Here is a 16,830-nt window from a genome sequence, read left to right on the forward strand (position 1 = left end):
AACTTCAGCTCTGTGCTTCATGCTTCTCTGCTTTACAAAAAAAAATCTGAAGGGCCTATCTGCATAGGCCCCATATTGAAGAACTGATCTGGAGCGAGGTACTCTGGATTAGTGCCGAAACAGACCACACAGCCATCTATGAGCTGGCTTGACAAAAGCAGGTGTCTGCACTGCAAGCCATCAAGACGGCTTGGTGCTTGGAAGGCATATATATGGTCACCCCCCCCCCCCCCCCACTTGTCCTTGGCTCAGTGGCAAACACAAGGAATTTTTTGGTGGTTTTGGCTCATTACATCTACCAGTGCTAGTTGGAATGCCACGCTAGCATCACTGGGTGCGATGAGTAATAACCATCAGCAATTTCACACTCTGCTAAATTGCTGCTAAGCTGAGGACGTGAGAGTGACAATGGGCAGTCTGAGTCCGAGAAAAGATGGCTATATGAACATCCACAGCCAGTCCTAACTCAGAACTGGCCCAAGTGTTTACACTGCAACAAAGTCCGAGGCAGCCCCAGAGCTTCAGGAAACCTCCAGAACATCCCGTTTTTTTTAAAATGTGGGACAAGAATGCATTGAACATTTTCAATTGACTATTTATAACAGATACACTAAGTCAGTATTAAGACACTTTTCTTTGAAGTACATTGGAAAAATAAAAATTGGGACCACTTGTAAATTACTGGCTCTGCTATTATTTAACCATAATGCACAATCTAAATCAGAATTATAATGCACAAGTGTAATGCCATTTATATTTACAAGCAAAGTACAGTGTCCAAATATGCAAACAAAACAAACAATCAAGAAACTCAGATCATTTTCAATAGTGATGCTGTCTGGCTTAGGGGGGATCTCAAACAACATTCAAGACATCTCTAAGAGCTTCTAAAAGATATCATGCAGCATACAGTTAGCATATTTACCTTGTAATGGCAAAATTTTCACACCAAAGTCTTCAAGATAACTAAGAGCACGAATGAGGTCCAATTCCTCCTGAACAACTGGTGGACAGTCTGTGATAAGCTGTAAGCAGGATCTTAAAAGAAACAAACAGCTTTAAGGACTCCAAACAGTTGCCAGGTCTACTAAGCTGAACTACTCTAAACTCTTGCTGGCATTCTTCTTAGACAGTTACAATACCGTAAGCTAGACTGAAGGTCTCATCATCCCATCCTTGCCATAACTTTAAATATCCCCAAAACTCACCTCAACAGCTAGATAGCTATACAGAGTAGGGCACTAGAGGATGACACACAAGCCCCTTGCCACAAACAAATGCAGCGGGGATCTTACAATGTCCTACTACAAGTCCTTGCTGCATGGGAAATCAGAGGCAGGAGTGGACATCCTTCCCACCAGTACTACACAACTCTGTTGTTCAGTATGGCAGTCTGACTTTTAAGGTGGAATATAGAGGTTGGCTCAAAAAGGATGGGGAGTGGTTACAACACTGTAGCTGTATAGCCTATATAGCATCTCAGTCTTTATTTCAAATCTGTATGTTGCATGCTGGTAAAAATGCCACTATAATACACTGACCAAACAACTGAGAATCATCAGTTATGGAAGTATAAACTGTGAGAAGACAAAATGAAACAACATAAAAACACAGTAAAGAAGAAAGTCCTAAAAGGAGGCTGTCCCCATATATCCCACGAGATCTCAAAGTCACAAAACAGAGAGTGTAAAAGAAAAAGAATCTAAGATAGGAAAGAGAAGACATTACATGGTTTTGTTCACACTACACAGTGATGGCACTATAACTACCACAGATTCATCCTAAAGGGCTGGGCTAAAGGGCCGGGCTTTAGTACAGCACAATTGTGAACTACTCAGACCACTGATGGTTGTTATATATTGTATTGTGTATGGTTGTCTTTATATTGTTGACATTGTTTTTATGAATTGTATTGTGTTATATTTTAACCACGTTGAATCTCGGGCTTGTCCCCATGTAAGCCGCCCCAAGTCCCTTCAGAGAGATGGAGGTGGGGAACAAAAATAAAGTTATTATTATTATTTATTATTATAGTAGGTTAACCTAGGGCTGAGAGCGGCGGTTAATGAGTGCAAGTAATAAATAAATAAATAAATAACCACCAGCTGCAGTAAATCCTGCCAACCAAAAGGTTGACAGTTAGAAGGATGAGCTTCTGGCCTTTAGCCCAGCTTCTGCCTGCCTAGCAGTTTCAAATACGCTTAAATGGGGAGGTATTTAAGGCATCCATAATGAAATGCCAGAAAAATGCCAGCAATTTGATCAAGGAGGAAGTTTATGAACAAAGCTCTTCGGCAGGGAAAGTGGAGGGACAGCACACACACCCCCAGTGGCCGGAATTGAGAACAGCCTCCAGGATGTCAAAGATGGGAAAGCCTATATATACCTCTATCTATGTACAGTTGTCTATCTTGTCAGTGTATAATGGGAGTGAATGTTTGTCGTATATGTGTTCTGTGATTCTCTCTGAATCCCCTTCGGGGTGAGAAGAGTGGAATATAAATACTGTACATAAATAAATAAATCCTATGGATCCTGGGATTTGGAGTTCTGTGACGTACAAAGAATGATCAGCCAGTTCAGCCAACTGCAAACCTCAGATTTTACTCCTCAAAAACAAGGAAAAGATGGACTCGAGATGCCACAAAAGCATACTTGGAGTTTAGTAAGTGCAGCTATTCCATAAAAAAGAAGGCAATAAAAAGCCAGTTATTAACAGTTCAGCTGGAGCACTTGAATTATCCAATTAAATTAAAATTTAAAGATCTCTGCAAAAACTGATAAGGCCCTCCAATAATTATTTTATAGGCAAACATGAGCTCATGATGTGGATAGGTGCCAGTAGGAAGGGTAAAATAGTAATGTACTTAATATTATTTATTAATATTAATAAAATTTATTTCTACGGGTTTTTCTCTTTCTCTCAAATTTTACTTCAGCATATTATGGACTTTATCTTATCTTTAAAAAAGGGATATTCTTCTGGAACAATTTTCACTTAAATGACAATATAACTAGTCTAGAAAATTGCTAATGCTAGGTAACAAATCAGACACTTCACTTCACATTAATAGCAGTGATGGTGCTAAAGGAGGAATTCATCTTCTAGGTAGGGGGTGAAGTTCTTTCCTCTCTGTATACCTGCAGAGGTATTTTAAAATTATATATTATAAAAATAAAATTTTCCTTAAGAAAGAAATAAGAAGATGTCTTGTCATTTTGCTATGTTTTAAAATCATATCTACAACCTTGTTTTCCCCCCACAAAAGAAAAAAAAAATACTGGCAAGAAGAGATACACAACATTTGACAAGGAGGAAAAAAAACCCAAGGAAACAGAAGGAAAGACAGATTGAAGTGGGAGGAATGAGGGTCTATATTAGAAGTAAACACAGACAAATATTGTTCTTTGCTTTCACCCAAGCCATCCAAAATAGATTGATTATTAAGATTAAACAAGCCTGGGTGAAGTGCCACTATTGCCCCGGATATGAGACTGTCACAACAAAACTATTCAAACCTTTTAAGAGTACTTTTTTTGTGATAGCCCATTTCTCTGACATGTTACTCAATGTACAGGGGGAAACAATAGGTTTCCAATTTAATTAAAAGGAGTTGGAAAGATAAAGAACCTCCTTAACTAGGCTTCCCGTCCCTTCTAAGGAAGCATCCACTACACTGCAGAACGAATGAAATTTGACACAACTTTAACTGCCATGGTTCAATACTATGGATAAATCATGGGATTTATATTTTGGTGAGGTACTGACACTCTTTGGCAGAGAAGGCTAAAGCGTTGATAAAACTATAGTTCCCATGATTCCATAATACTCAGCCATAGCAATTAAAATGTCAAACTGCATTATTTGTACTGTAGATGCATCCTATGTTGACCTCCTCCAGCACTCCCAGCTACGATCCCTCACACTTTACCTACCAAGAATGGAAAACTTGTCCTAGCGACTACAGTAATTATTTAAGAGTGTGCCTCTTTCCTATTTCTTACTGGAAGGAGAACTAGAAAAAGGAAGCTGAATTGAAAAACCAATGCAGACAGTCCCGAATTACAGACATCCAACTTACATATAACTCATAGTTAATAAAGAGTTGAGACAACAAAGAACTGAAATTCACTCTTGAAAGAGATGTTATCTCAGGGAAAAGGTATCTCCATTGAAGTTTTCTCACCAATCCTTGTGAGAGCTGCGGTGGTTCAATGGGTTAACCCAGTGGTTCTCAACCTGGGTCCTCAGGTGTTTTGACCTACACCTCGCAGAAATCCCAGCCAGTTTACCAGCTGTTACGATTTCTGGGAGATGAAGCCCAAAACATCTGGAGACCCACAGGCTGAGAACCACTGGGTTAAATCCTTGTGCTGGCTGAACTGCTGACCTGAAGTTCAGAGGTACATATCTGTGAGACGGCATGAGCTCCTGTCTGTCAGCTCCAGCTTTCCATGCAGGGGCATGAGAGAAGCTTCACACAATGGTAACACATCCGAGTTTTCCCTGGGCAACGTCTCTGCAGATGGCCAATTCTCTCACACCAGAAGCAATTTGCAGTTTCTCAAGTTGCTTCTGACACGACAGAAAAAAAAAATCTTTGTTTCCGCAACAAGCCAAATTTTTCAAAATCCAACTGTCACAGGGGTAGATATCTTCTAGACAGGGACACAGATAGGAAAAGGGATGTCAGCCCTTCCCTATGCTATCCAATTAAAAAAAAAATGTTAGCGGGAGTTACACTTAAAAATGTACCTGTTCTAGCTTACATACAAATTCAACTTAAGAACAAACCTACAGAACCTATTGTGTCCATGACCGGGGTCTGTCTGTATAGCATTAATAAAACAAGGCATATCAAAAAAGAAATGCCCTTTTTTACCAAAAACCTTTCCCGAAAGAGTGGTGGAGAAAATAACTATTTTATCCTGCACTGGTACCCAAAATCCTAAGGGCTATGAGAGAGAGACATTTTAGAACTGCTGGAACTTCTTCTTATGAAAGATGTTGAGAAGGATCTTTCCAATGCCAAAATGGAAAAATACATTCCTTTATGCAATTATATGAATATTGGGGGAGAAGAGAGAGGACTCGGACATGAGGACACCTGAAGGCCCTTCTGCACAGCCATATAACTCAGAATATCAAGGCAGATAATCCACAATATCTGCTTTGAGCTGCATTATCTTGAGTTCACACTGCCATATAATCCAGTTCAATGTGGGTTTTGCATAGCTGTGTGGAAGGGGTCTGAAATGCAGGCTATATAAAATACTGTGTTCTTCTCTTGAAATCAAGAAATTTAGAAATGTCTAAATGTCAGTTAATCTTATCTTGTACTTCCACAAAAGAAACACGTAATATTGTATCAAGCTTATGGAACACTCCCCAACATTTAGTCCCAGTAACAAAAGTTTAAATTTGTGTTAAGACACACATAATTGAGCCACTCTCACAGCAGGAATTTTAAGAAAATAATTTCTGACCCACGCTTCTAATTTTATCCCAATATCCTGCTTGTTTATGATTAAGAAAAAAAAGATCTAACTGAAGTTTTAAATGAAATAAATTAAATAATGGTAACCATAGCTACATAAATTTTGCACATAGACAAGAAGGCAGACAAGTAATTGTAGTTCTTAACACCACCTTAATTTAATACTAACAAACTTCTTTATTTAAAAAAAATCTCATTATTTTATCGAGTCATGAAGTCTGGAAGATGTTATAAGCAATGTCTTTTTATTTGTTCTCTAAAGCATTACATTGCCCCTATGGCAGCTGATAAATAAATTACAAGTATTTCCTGTGCAGTGTACGCTCAAGGCTGCTGAGCCTTTTCTTTTCTTTTCTTTTAAAATAATCAATTTGTTTTCATCTCCTTACTACTTAGGTGAGCCTTACATTCGGAAACCATGCAGGTGGCGATGCGTGGAAACATTCTGCATATAGCAACTACATTTGTATTTTACAGCTGTGCAGTTTACACAGATATAATCACAATGTACTGTTACATTACATTTGCCGATTACTGCTCATGCTCAAATTCCCTAACAGGGTAAAAATATAATGGAGGCAAATTACAGGTTTGGGTTTGCTTGTGTTTATTTTAAGAATTTTCAGGCTGCTTTTCTGAAACAAACCAAAGCTGTATGTGTCTGTGTATTTCTTTAAAAGGGAACAATCCAATAAAATATAATAAATAATTAAACATGAAGCATATATTTTTAAAAGCACAGGGGCAAGGGAGATGAGATGCAACTCCAGAGAAAATACATTCCGTGCTTGGAAGTGATATAGAAAAAAGCTTGACCACTGACCCACTGCAGGTAAGGGAAGCTTGCTGCATTAGGTTAATTAAATTAATGATACTCAAAAGGACAGTCCCTGGACCAGTGCAAATTTCCAGGAAAGAAAGAAACTGCTGTAGCTGATCGTGTTGTGGTTCAGCCAGAGGCTGAAGATGAGGGAATTGTTCAGTCAAAGGTTGTGAGGAATGATGGCCTTTCCAGTGTGAGAAATGAGAGGATTTTGGAACATGAATCTGTCTGGGAGGATGGTTGTGTGCCGGGTCAGAAAGAAATGGCTTCAGAGCAGGGAGGAGATGGAGATGCTTTGGCACTGGAAGATAGGGAAGACCTTTCCCCTTGTCATTCCTTGGGAACGGAAGATAAGGAGCTGGGAGGAAAAGATCTTTCCTCTGGGAAAACACCTGAGGCCAGTAAGAGTAGGAGACTCAATCTCTGGGAGGAGGGACTCAGATTATGGAGGTCACAGAGACTGTGAGAAATCCTTGAAACAGACCAGAGGTTAAAGGCATGACTTCATCGCCTGTGGACTTTAAATTAAAGTGTTGTTTAATAAAAGGGTTAAAGCAGGTAATGCACCATTACTGCGTACACCTTGGGTCTTGTTCTTGCACATTCAAGTCTATGTGATCTTTGAGAAAGTCTTGTGCTCATGTTAATGGATTTATGTTTTGAACGAAGTTTCTGTGTTCCTGGTCATGGATTTATGCCTATGTTTTGATTCTTGGTTTTCTCATGTACCTTGTCACACTGGAGTCCTTGACACACCGGAGGAAAAAAAAACCTGCTGGTACAGCAGTTATAGCCTGAGAGGCACTAGTTTAAATAATTAAATGTCAAAAATAACATCCTTGCATATTGCCCAGGAAATACCAGAATGCAATGCAATTCTTTCAATATTTGAATAATGTGATCATATGATACTAACATATGTTAGTACACTACCTGGCATGTTCTCCAAGCTTCAGGACTGTCTTTAAAGACAATCACACAGAGAGAGAATCACAATAAACATCATGGGTAACTGTTGCCAAATCAGACTGCCACACCCTAGACTTATCAAGGGTTCATTTAGTTTCCAGCATCGCGTAAACATTTATGGCAACTTCAGAAATAATTGGGGTGCAAATACGCTGTTTGTTATGAAACCTTGGGATTTATAGTTTGGTGAGGCACCAGAATGCCTTGGCAGAAAAAGCTAAAGACTGTGTGAAATTACAACTCCCATGATTCAATAGTATTGAGACAGGACAGTAAAGTGGTGTTGAACACATTCATTCTATACTGTAGAACAGTGGTTCTCAACCTGTGGTTCCTCAGATGTTTTGGCCTTCAATTCCCAAAAGTCCTAACAGCTGGTAAACTGGTTGGGATTTCTGGAAGTTGTAGGCCAAAACACTTGGTGACTAACAGGTTTAGAACCACTTGTGTAGAATGATGCACATTTAAGTTCCCAAGAAAAATACTTAAGTGTGTAAGGGCCAGTAGATTTCCCAGTTAATAATAAATGTATCACTAAAGCTTTCTGACACCCAATGTTTTAACAATTATTTTGGAGCAGTGAGGAGCTTTACTTCCTAAATTAGGTTCCTAATATCAAGAATGCTTAGAAAAAAAGTAGGAAATGTATGTGTGGAAAGATGTGTATGTATGTTTCAGCTCTGGCATTAAAATGAATTAACAGACCGTGAAATTCTAATGAAAAAATATGCAGATTTTATAAGGCTGAAATTTCCCCAATTCCGATCTAAAAGTTGAAGGGGAGCAGGGGTGATGCTGAGTGTGGGCTGGTTTACCTGGCCAAATCCATGCAAGTATCAGTCAAACTGGTTGAAGAATTGAAATACTCTCTGCTGGCAGCCAAAACCAATTCAAGGCTTTTCTCATAGCTGACTCGGTATTGCGATTTTCCTTTAGAAGCAGCACTAACTGGAGGATCTATTGACCAAATGCTACAATGCATCATTTGCCCAGCTAAGTGAATGTTCTCCAGCCGGCTTGAACACAGAAGGCTTTCCGCAAATATCTACAAAATATAAAGGCAGAAATGGTTAAACAAACATTCAGGAAGACATTTTCCCTCTAAGGGCAGACTAATAACATTAGACAGAGACATAGAGTTAGAAAAGAGACCCCATGGGCCATCCAGTTCAACCCCCTGCCAGGCAGGAACACAGAATCAAAGCACCACTGGCAGATGGTCATCCAGCCTCTACTTAAAAACCTCCAGAAAAGGAGACTCCACCACACTTCTGTTTAATCATTTATTTAAAAAAAGAAACAGTGGGATGTACTGCCTCAAGTGTATTCCACTGATTTTTATAAATGATTAAGCAGAAGTATATCTAATATCTTATATGTTGCTCACTGGAAAATCACAGCAAATTAAACCAAGTTAAAAATTTTGCTGACCGAAATGTTGACCGTTCAAGCCCGGGTTGAGGTGAGCTCCCAACTGTCAGCTCAGTTTCTGCTTATCTAGCAGTTCGAAAACAGCAATGCTAGTAGATAAACAGGTACCACTTTGGCGGGGAGGTAATAAAAGGTGTCCATGCAGTCATGCTAGTGATTTGATCGGGAGATCGTCTAAGGACAACAACTCCTCAGCATGGAAGATGGAGTGACAGCACCCCCCCCCCCCCACAACCCCATGGCCGGAATCGAGCACAGCCTCCAGATACCAGAGATGGAAAAAGATGGGAAGTCTTTATCTCTGTTTATGTACTGTCTGTCTTTGTTAATTGTATAATGGCATTGAATGTTTGCCATATATGGGTACTGTAATTCACCCTGAGTCCCCTCGGGGAGATAGGACAGAATATAAATAAAGTACATATTATTAAACTCTGCTGATGTGGTCTTCCAAGGATGCAGAAGAATCTATCTATGGCCCAGGCTGGAAACAGCTCTTTGGGATTTTAGGTAGCATGTTTTCCTAGTCCTACCAAAGGAGGTCATAGATTGAAGGTGCCTAGCCACTAAACTATATCATCTTCCACTGTAGAAATGAACATAAAATCCCTGCATGGGAAAAATAATACTCATATATATTGCGGGATATATGATCAGTTTGGTCTGAATAGTGTTCAAACCAGTTGGGTAAGGAACTGTGCTGTGTGTAGTCTTGAAACAAGCCAAACATTGTGGTGTCTCCTTATCTGCAGGTTTCTGAGCTGAGGCTGGATGGCCATGTGTCAGGAGTGCTTTGATTGTGCATTTTTGCATGGCAGAATGGGGTTGGCTGGATAACCCTTGTGGTCTGTTACAACTCTGTGATTCTATAATGACCATATGATGACCACATTACTAGTGGAAATCTAGATTCAAATTGCAGGAAAAGATTCCACCAGAATATTATTACTTCTTGAGCTGTTTGATAGTGGGATATACTGTCTTTGAGTGTGAAGAAATCTCCTCCTTTGGAGGTTTTTAAACAGGGACTAGATGTCCATCTGTTATGAGTGCTTTGACTATGTATTCCTGAATGGCATGTGGTTAGACTGGATGGTCCTTGGGTTCTCTTCCAGCTCTACACTTCTATAACTGTAGCTCATTTTTCCTCACATTTTCCTCTTAGTGCACATTTTTGAAGGAGGAACCAGCTTCAGTTTTCAATTTACACTCCATATGCCATTTTCCTATTGTATTTCTCAGAAGTTTTCTAATTTGCTGTCAACATCTCTTCAGAGTCTTAAAGATTAGATAATATAAACAATGAAGTGTATAAGCTGCCATACGGTTATGTAAATGCTAACGGATGTCAGATTTTGAAAGGTAAATTATAAACCGCAAAGACTTACACACTACAGAATAAAGAGCAATTTCAAGTAATCTTTGCATATTCAAAACAGAAACCACTCATTGTAATTCACTTAATGACAAATTCATCTTGAATATATACAAACAATTTTCTGTAGAAACAGAATTTTGCATTTTACTTTAAATGCAAAGAGGAAAGCATCTATCAAGAGTTCTTTACACACCCTGTGCGACATTATTAAAAATGAACTTTCTGCTCAGTGAACCATTTAATAAACATAACAGTGATCCAGAAGGCCATTCATCTTCACATATATTGTTTAGTTAGCAATTCTATTTCAGAGTTTCTGAACATTAAGAAGTTCAAGTTTCCAATCTACATTTCTCATGTCTTTTAGAATTCACAAGTGTTTCATAATTAGTTTGTTCAATGGCAGAAAACTCAGAGCTTCAGGGTGTTTTTTTTAACTGAATATGACAAAACACCATATATGTGTGTGTGTGTGTGTGTATCAGTAGTGTTTCTCTTCTGCAATGTTTTTTTTTTAAATGTTGAAAAAGCCAAAGAACATTACAGGAACTTGACTCAATTTTAAAATGAGATGGACTCAAAATTATAGAGGCAGAGAGATGGGGAAAGAGTGACATTGTCAATGGTGCAGAAGAAATGCAGCTCATGAGGCTGGTTCTGCACTGTAGAATTGATGCAATTTGACACAATTTTAACTGCCACTGCTCAATGCTATAGAGTTCTGGGAGTTGTAGTTTGGTAAGTACAAGCACACTTTGGCAAAGAAGGATTAAAAAAATACAACTCCATGAGTTCATAGCATCTGTTATATTTTTATCTCAATGATTAGGAGCCGCCAGTGGCACAGTGGGTTAAACCCCATGTGCTGGCAGGACAGAAGACCGACAGGTCACAGGTTCGAATCCGGGGAGAGGTGGATGAGCTCCAGCTCCTCATACGGGGGACATGAGAGAAGCCTCCCACAAGGATGATTAAAAAAAAATCAAATCATCCGGGCATCCCCTGGGCAACGTCCTTGCAGATGGCCAATTCTCTCACACCAGAAGCGACTTGCAGTTTCTCAAGTTGCTCCTGACACGACAAAAAGTAAATAAATTTCAATGCTTAATTCTCTGTGATAAACTCACTGTTATTATTGTGTTCAATTGTGTATTTTGATATGTTTTGATATGTTTTGTACTCACTTAAGCATTTAAGTGGGTACAAAATGCACACACTTCCTCCTCCGAGGTTATGTCAACCTAGCCCTTCAGCACCCGATACGGGTTCATCAAAAACTGGGTCTCTTCCAGTCTGGCAGAAAACCAAATTACCTTAAATAATCTGGAACTTCTATATCCAGTGCTTAAATAACATGCCTCACCACCCAACAGTGACTAGCATTTATTACCAGAGGCTCATGAGAAAATCATTTGTTAGACAAAGTCAACTAGCAAAGTGGACCTAATTGCTATCTAGATGGAGAGCCTACTCTGAAAGATGAAGAATATCCTTTTAAGGAAAGTATTTTCTTAAATGTTTGTGAGACAGATACAGACCAAATATATAAGCTGCGATTTCATTGTTACAGGTCAAGAAGGAAGAATTAACACATGCGAGTTAACTAATACAAGTGGACATCACAGCACCAACAGGTACCCCTCAAATGGAGACACAAAAAGAAAGGATCACCTCATAGCATGTGTCTGGCTCTAAGCATGTGTAGACATTCTGCTGCATCTCCAGCATATCTTGTAACAACCCCATCCAGTGCATCTCATTAACAGGAGGCTGCCTTTTAAGAGATAAAGGTCAACATTTATAAGCAAATAGCTTCCAGAGAATGTGTCAACATGGAGATTAAATACTTCATCTTAAAAACCACATAAAAACCCCCAACGGGAACAGCACACTTGTGGGTGCATTGAAAACATTCACGCTAAATTATTATTTATACAATGCTTCATATGCAGTATCTTAGGGATCCTCATGACATTTCTATATGGGAAGCAGATTTTATTACACTCATATAAACAGGCGCAAAACGAAGGTTGACACAGAGTTGCTTGCTTCAAATTACTGCTTCCTTAGCTATATAAGCTGGATCCTGGTTGAAAAAGTTGATTCACGGTGAGAGACTGAAATTGTAACGCTCAGCTCTCAGCCAAGGATGCACCCTAATTTTGGCAAGGTCATTTAGCCAAAAAAGATGAGCATTAGACTCGAATAAATAGGGTAGTTCATTTTCAAACAGTCAAAGAAAGAAAATGGTAGTCAAGACATTCAACATTATTGTTATGAACTCACTTGCGACCAGTGTGCCTTGTTAACCTAATCATCAGCTTGTGTGCTTCTTCTGGGTTGTTCTGTGTCTCTTTCACAAACAATACTGGTTTCTGGAGTCCGTGTTTCTCCAAAAGTTCTGAAACACTGCAATAACAATCATATGCACCATTAAACATTCAGATCAAGTATAACTCTGTCCTGCCATTACATAACTCAGTTGTATCACCACATGGGCTCAAGGAGAATCCCATTTTCTTTAGGTGCAAAATAAAACCCACAGCTAGAGATAGCTCTGAAAAGACATTCAGGATTGATGTCATTTGGATCATTATGTCAAACTATCTTTCCACCCAGTTAGACTACAGGGACCACCCATCATCTCTCCTGGAAGTCATGCCATCTGTTCCGTATAGTGGCAAAATAGTCTTTGCACATGTAAAGATAACATGACCAAATGCTAGTGCGGGGCCAAACAGGAAAAAAAGACTGAATTTTGTCTGCATATACATGCAATTTTCAATAGTAATCGTGAAAAAAAATTGGATAACACTTGAAAAAATGGCCCAAAAGAAATTTTCACATGTGTCAGAAAAAAGCAAGGGCAATAGGCAAGAAATGTTCTGCTTGAGACCTATCATGCATTAAAAGGCGTACTGTTCCTTTGCATAAAACGACATTTTCTATGCAAAAACATTCCTATGCAGAAAAGATGTTGCTTGCACAGAATATAGTTATTTGTAAAGAAATGTTGTTTTTTTGCACACAAAATGACATTTTCCATTCAGGGCACTTGTTTTCTGGGCAGAAAATGCCCAAACATTGTAACTCTCCAACTATAGATGAAAACTGCACTGACAATTTTCTTAGAGGAAAAAACTGACATATATAAAAATCCCTTTTAGTATGTGAGAAATAAATTTATGAAGATTTGCACTCTTGTAATATAAAATAAGTACAAGTATAAAAATCATGATCCTGTCAAAGAGGGACTAACCAATCTTTTCTAATTGCCCAATAGGTCATATTACAATATAGGAAATAATGGGTATTTTTTTCTATATTTTAAAATAAGATATTAATGGCTTGACCTCTTGGAACAGCTTTTTTCCCCCCAGGAAACTTACATTTAGCAACTATACATGGACACATATATGGCATTTAGATCACTTTTTAATTACATATCAACTTAAAAACCGTTGTTTTTTGTTTTGTTTTTTGTTGTGTCAGGAGCGACTTGAGAAACTGCAAGTTGCTTCTGGTGTGAGAGAATTGGCCGTCTACAAGGATGTTGCCCAGGGGACGCCCGGATGATTCGATGTTTTTATCATCCTTGTGGGAGGCTTCTCTCATGTCCCCATATGAGGACCTGGAGCTGATAGAGGGAGCTCATCCACCTCTTCCCGGATTCAAACCTGCGACTTGCCGGTCTTCAGTCCTGCCAGCACAGGGGTTTAACCCACTGCGCCACTGGGGGCTCTCCTTAAAAACTGTAATTAATCTTTAATCCATAAGAAATATTCACCATTTGAGGACTAAATATTTTTCTCACTCACACTATACTTCCCTTCCCCACTTCCTCTCTCTCTACTTCTAGTTTGCTGTATTAGAAAATGTCCAAGAAGCAATAAATGAATAAGATATAGATTTTGGATGTAAGAAATTTTGGGTCTTTGTCTCATTACATAGTAGGATAATATCATAGTGCCCAAGTAAATGTGGGGTGTAAAAGCAATGTTATTTGCCAATTTGTGAAGCCAATTCCATCAGTGGAACCATTTTTCATTTTGCTGTAAACCAATGGTGTTCAACCTTTGGTCTTCCAGGGTTTTTGGACTTCAGCTCCCAGTATTTCTGGCCATTGGACAAGCTGACCAGGGTTTCTAGGAGTTGGGAGTCCCAAAGACTTGGAGGAACAAAGGTTGGACACTACTGCTGTAGACACTCCAGAGAACTCAGGAATCCTTCGGAGCAGATATTCAAGGGTGCAGAGAATCTTACTTTATTATGCTCCAACATTTCTTGGATGTTATAACAATGAAATCATTATTGTAATATTAATGACATAACATGTAAAATATAATGATGTTTTAAGAGAGCAAACATTTCAAGGTGGGGGGGGGGGGGAGGAGATTCTTACCTAAGAATTTGTTCCAGTTCATCCACCTTATCATGAAGATTGCTAGTCATGTCTGTTTCGGGGCTAAATGGGATGTCAAATAAATTATATTACATACTAAGAGAAAAGTAAATTAGAAAATAACCTCTCATAAAAATCATTTCTTTCACAAACACAAATTTGAGTTACAAGAAGAAAGACCTGCTAGAATGTAATATTCCTTTTCTTCATCTCTTACCATTCACCTTTGTTGTTAACTTTATCTGTGACAAAACTGGTTCGAAAAGAGCAAGATCTTTTTCCTTTTTTTCCCCCTTTTCCTTTTTAACATCATAGAAACCTTTTTTTGTATTAGACAGCAATGGAGGAAGATGAAGATACAAGAAGTTTAGAATGCCCCTGTTCTACATCCACTCTTGTACCCTTCCCCATTCTTCATATATTTTGCATTAAAATTTTATAGAGAGAGCAATTCAGTGAAGTTTTCAAACAAAAGCACACAATTTTCTGTACAAAATATTAGGAATTCCTATCCCCCCCCCCACACACACACTCCACCACACAGATCAATATTAAGAATGAGATATTCACACAAAATTAGTTGACCCTTTGTTGATGGGGTGTCTCAAGGACAATAACATTTACAAGTATTCTTCACATCCTCAGTATTGATAGCTACTTTATTGAGTTTCACATATTGCCTTTCCAAATGCTACCTGAGGCAATTGGTAGTAAGCAAGGGCCCTATTTGTGAAACATGTGCTCTACCAGTCAGCTGTGGTCCTTTTCTTGTAGTTCTTTCCTTACAAGTTGTGACTTCCTGATGGTAAAAGCTATTTGAGAGTGGATTATGCTGCCTTTGAGAATGGTAGAGTTTCCTTCTCTGGAGTATGCTCCTGTAGAGCAGGCCTGTACAACCTATGGCCCTCCAGGTGTTTTGGACTTCAGATCCCAGAATTCCTGACCATTACACAGGCAGGCTAGGGCTTCTGGGAGTTGGAGGCCAGACACCTGGAGTTCCCCAGGTTGTGCTATAGAGGCTTGCACTGGGTGGCCCTAGTAGTCTCTTCTAACTCCATGGATTCAATGATTATTGGGACAGTGGGTATAGATATTTAATTACTTAGGATACTATCCATGAAGGATTCTTCCCAACTCTGCTTTTGAAATATTACTCTAAAAATGACGTGTGTGCCTGGCAATACTCACCCATAACCTCTCTGAGGCAGACATTCTAAGATATCATAGCAAAGAGACAGCTGGTCATCTCGTTTGCAGCTGTATATGCATTCTAAGGCAATCACCATCAATAGATCTTGATCTGAAATTATTTTTTGTTGGCACTAAGGGAAAAAAGAAAACACCATATTTATTATTTCATTCTAGAATAGTTTTCTCACTTTGCAGTTAGTTTCTTCAATATCTTAATGGACTCAAGTGGAATAATTACAACTGAAAAACCAATTTAGAGGTTTTGTTAATTATCAAGGCTTTCATAGATTTCGAATTTCCTCAATTAAACATATGAACCTCTTCATGGAAGCTTCATTGTAACTTTTAAGCATGTTAGCTATTTGAAACAGCAAGTTATTTTTAGTTTTTCAGTTTCACGTTTTTAAAACACACACACTAATACACAATATTTTCCTTCAGGCAATGCACTGAAATAAAAATATTTATAATTCTAAAGGCTGTAGCTTAGCTATATTATGTGATTTCCTTCATCTGTTCATAAACAGCTTTCCTATATTTTAGAATGCTAATTTCCCTTGACTTGTTTACAGCCAGTCTACATCAGTATACAGCCAAAAAATAAAGAATTAATGAACATCCTAGCAAAATGCCACTTAAGAAGCAGGAAAATGAATTCAGTCTAGATCTGTAGCTATAAGTAATGCCTTGAAAATATGAAAGTGCTACACAGTTATGGAAAGACAGCATTAATCTCAGTTACAAAAGCTCCTTTCTTCCCTAACTCCCATCTCTGCATTTCACATTTCATTGGTTAAAATTAGAGCAAGTATGAAACAATTGGGTCTGACAATATGGTCCTATAAATGCCTACTCAGAGACTCATTGAGTTCTTTCTCCCAGCTCTACTTACCAGATCCTGTTGTGCTCTAAAGAGTTAACCAAGTAGTCACTCAATGTCAGTATCCCACATTTCAGTTGTGTCAGTATGCCGAGCTATTCAGGGAGGTGAGATGTCTAACTCAGGTACCCTCTCCTCTGAGCCTGCTCCTAGAACCTTACATAGCTCACTGTGATGTCTTTAATAATAATTTCAGAGACAGAATCTTTCACATAAGAGCTGACGTAGATGCCATCATTGGGGCAGAAGCTGGTAATG

The 16,830-nt window shown here is 38.7% G+C and overlaps 1 protein-coding gene across 2 annotated transcripts in view; it reads right to left on the bottom strand.

The window, feature by feature from the left end:
• NBAS (NBAS subunit of NRZ tethering complex) overlaps positions 1 to 16,830 on the bottom strand; it is a 209,757-nt gene that overhangs the window by 109,452 nt on the left and 83,475 nt on the right. For both annotated transcript variants that reach the window (XM_067468668.1, XM_067468667.1), the window contains exons 26-31: positions 15,690 to 15,823; positions 14,502 to 14,564; positions 12,386 to 12,508; positions 11,771 to 11,873; positions 8,106 to 8,335; positions 926 to 1,038 (exon numbers count right to left, since the gene is read on the bottom strand). In XM_067468668.1, coding sequence (XP_067324769.1) covers positions 926 to 1,038; positions 8,106 to 8,335; positions 11,771 to 11,873; positions 12,386 to 12,508; positions 14,502 to 14,564; positions 15,690 to 15,823 — 766 coding nt within the window. The remainder of the gene's footprint in view (positions 1 to 925; positions 1,039 to 8,105; positions 8,336 to 11,770; positions 11,874 to 12,385; positions 12,509 to 14,501; positions 14,565 to 15,689; positions 15,824 to 16,830) is intronic.

The sequence above is a fragment of the Anolis sagrei genome, chromosome 1 (assembly GCF_037176765.1).
Source record: "Anolis sagrei isolate rAnoSag1 chromosome 1, rAnoSag1.mat, whole genome shotgun sequence".
Lineage (NCBI taxonomy): Eukaryota > Metazoa > Chordata > Lepidosauria > Squamata > Dactyloidae > Anolis > Anolis sagrei.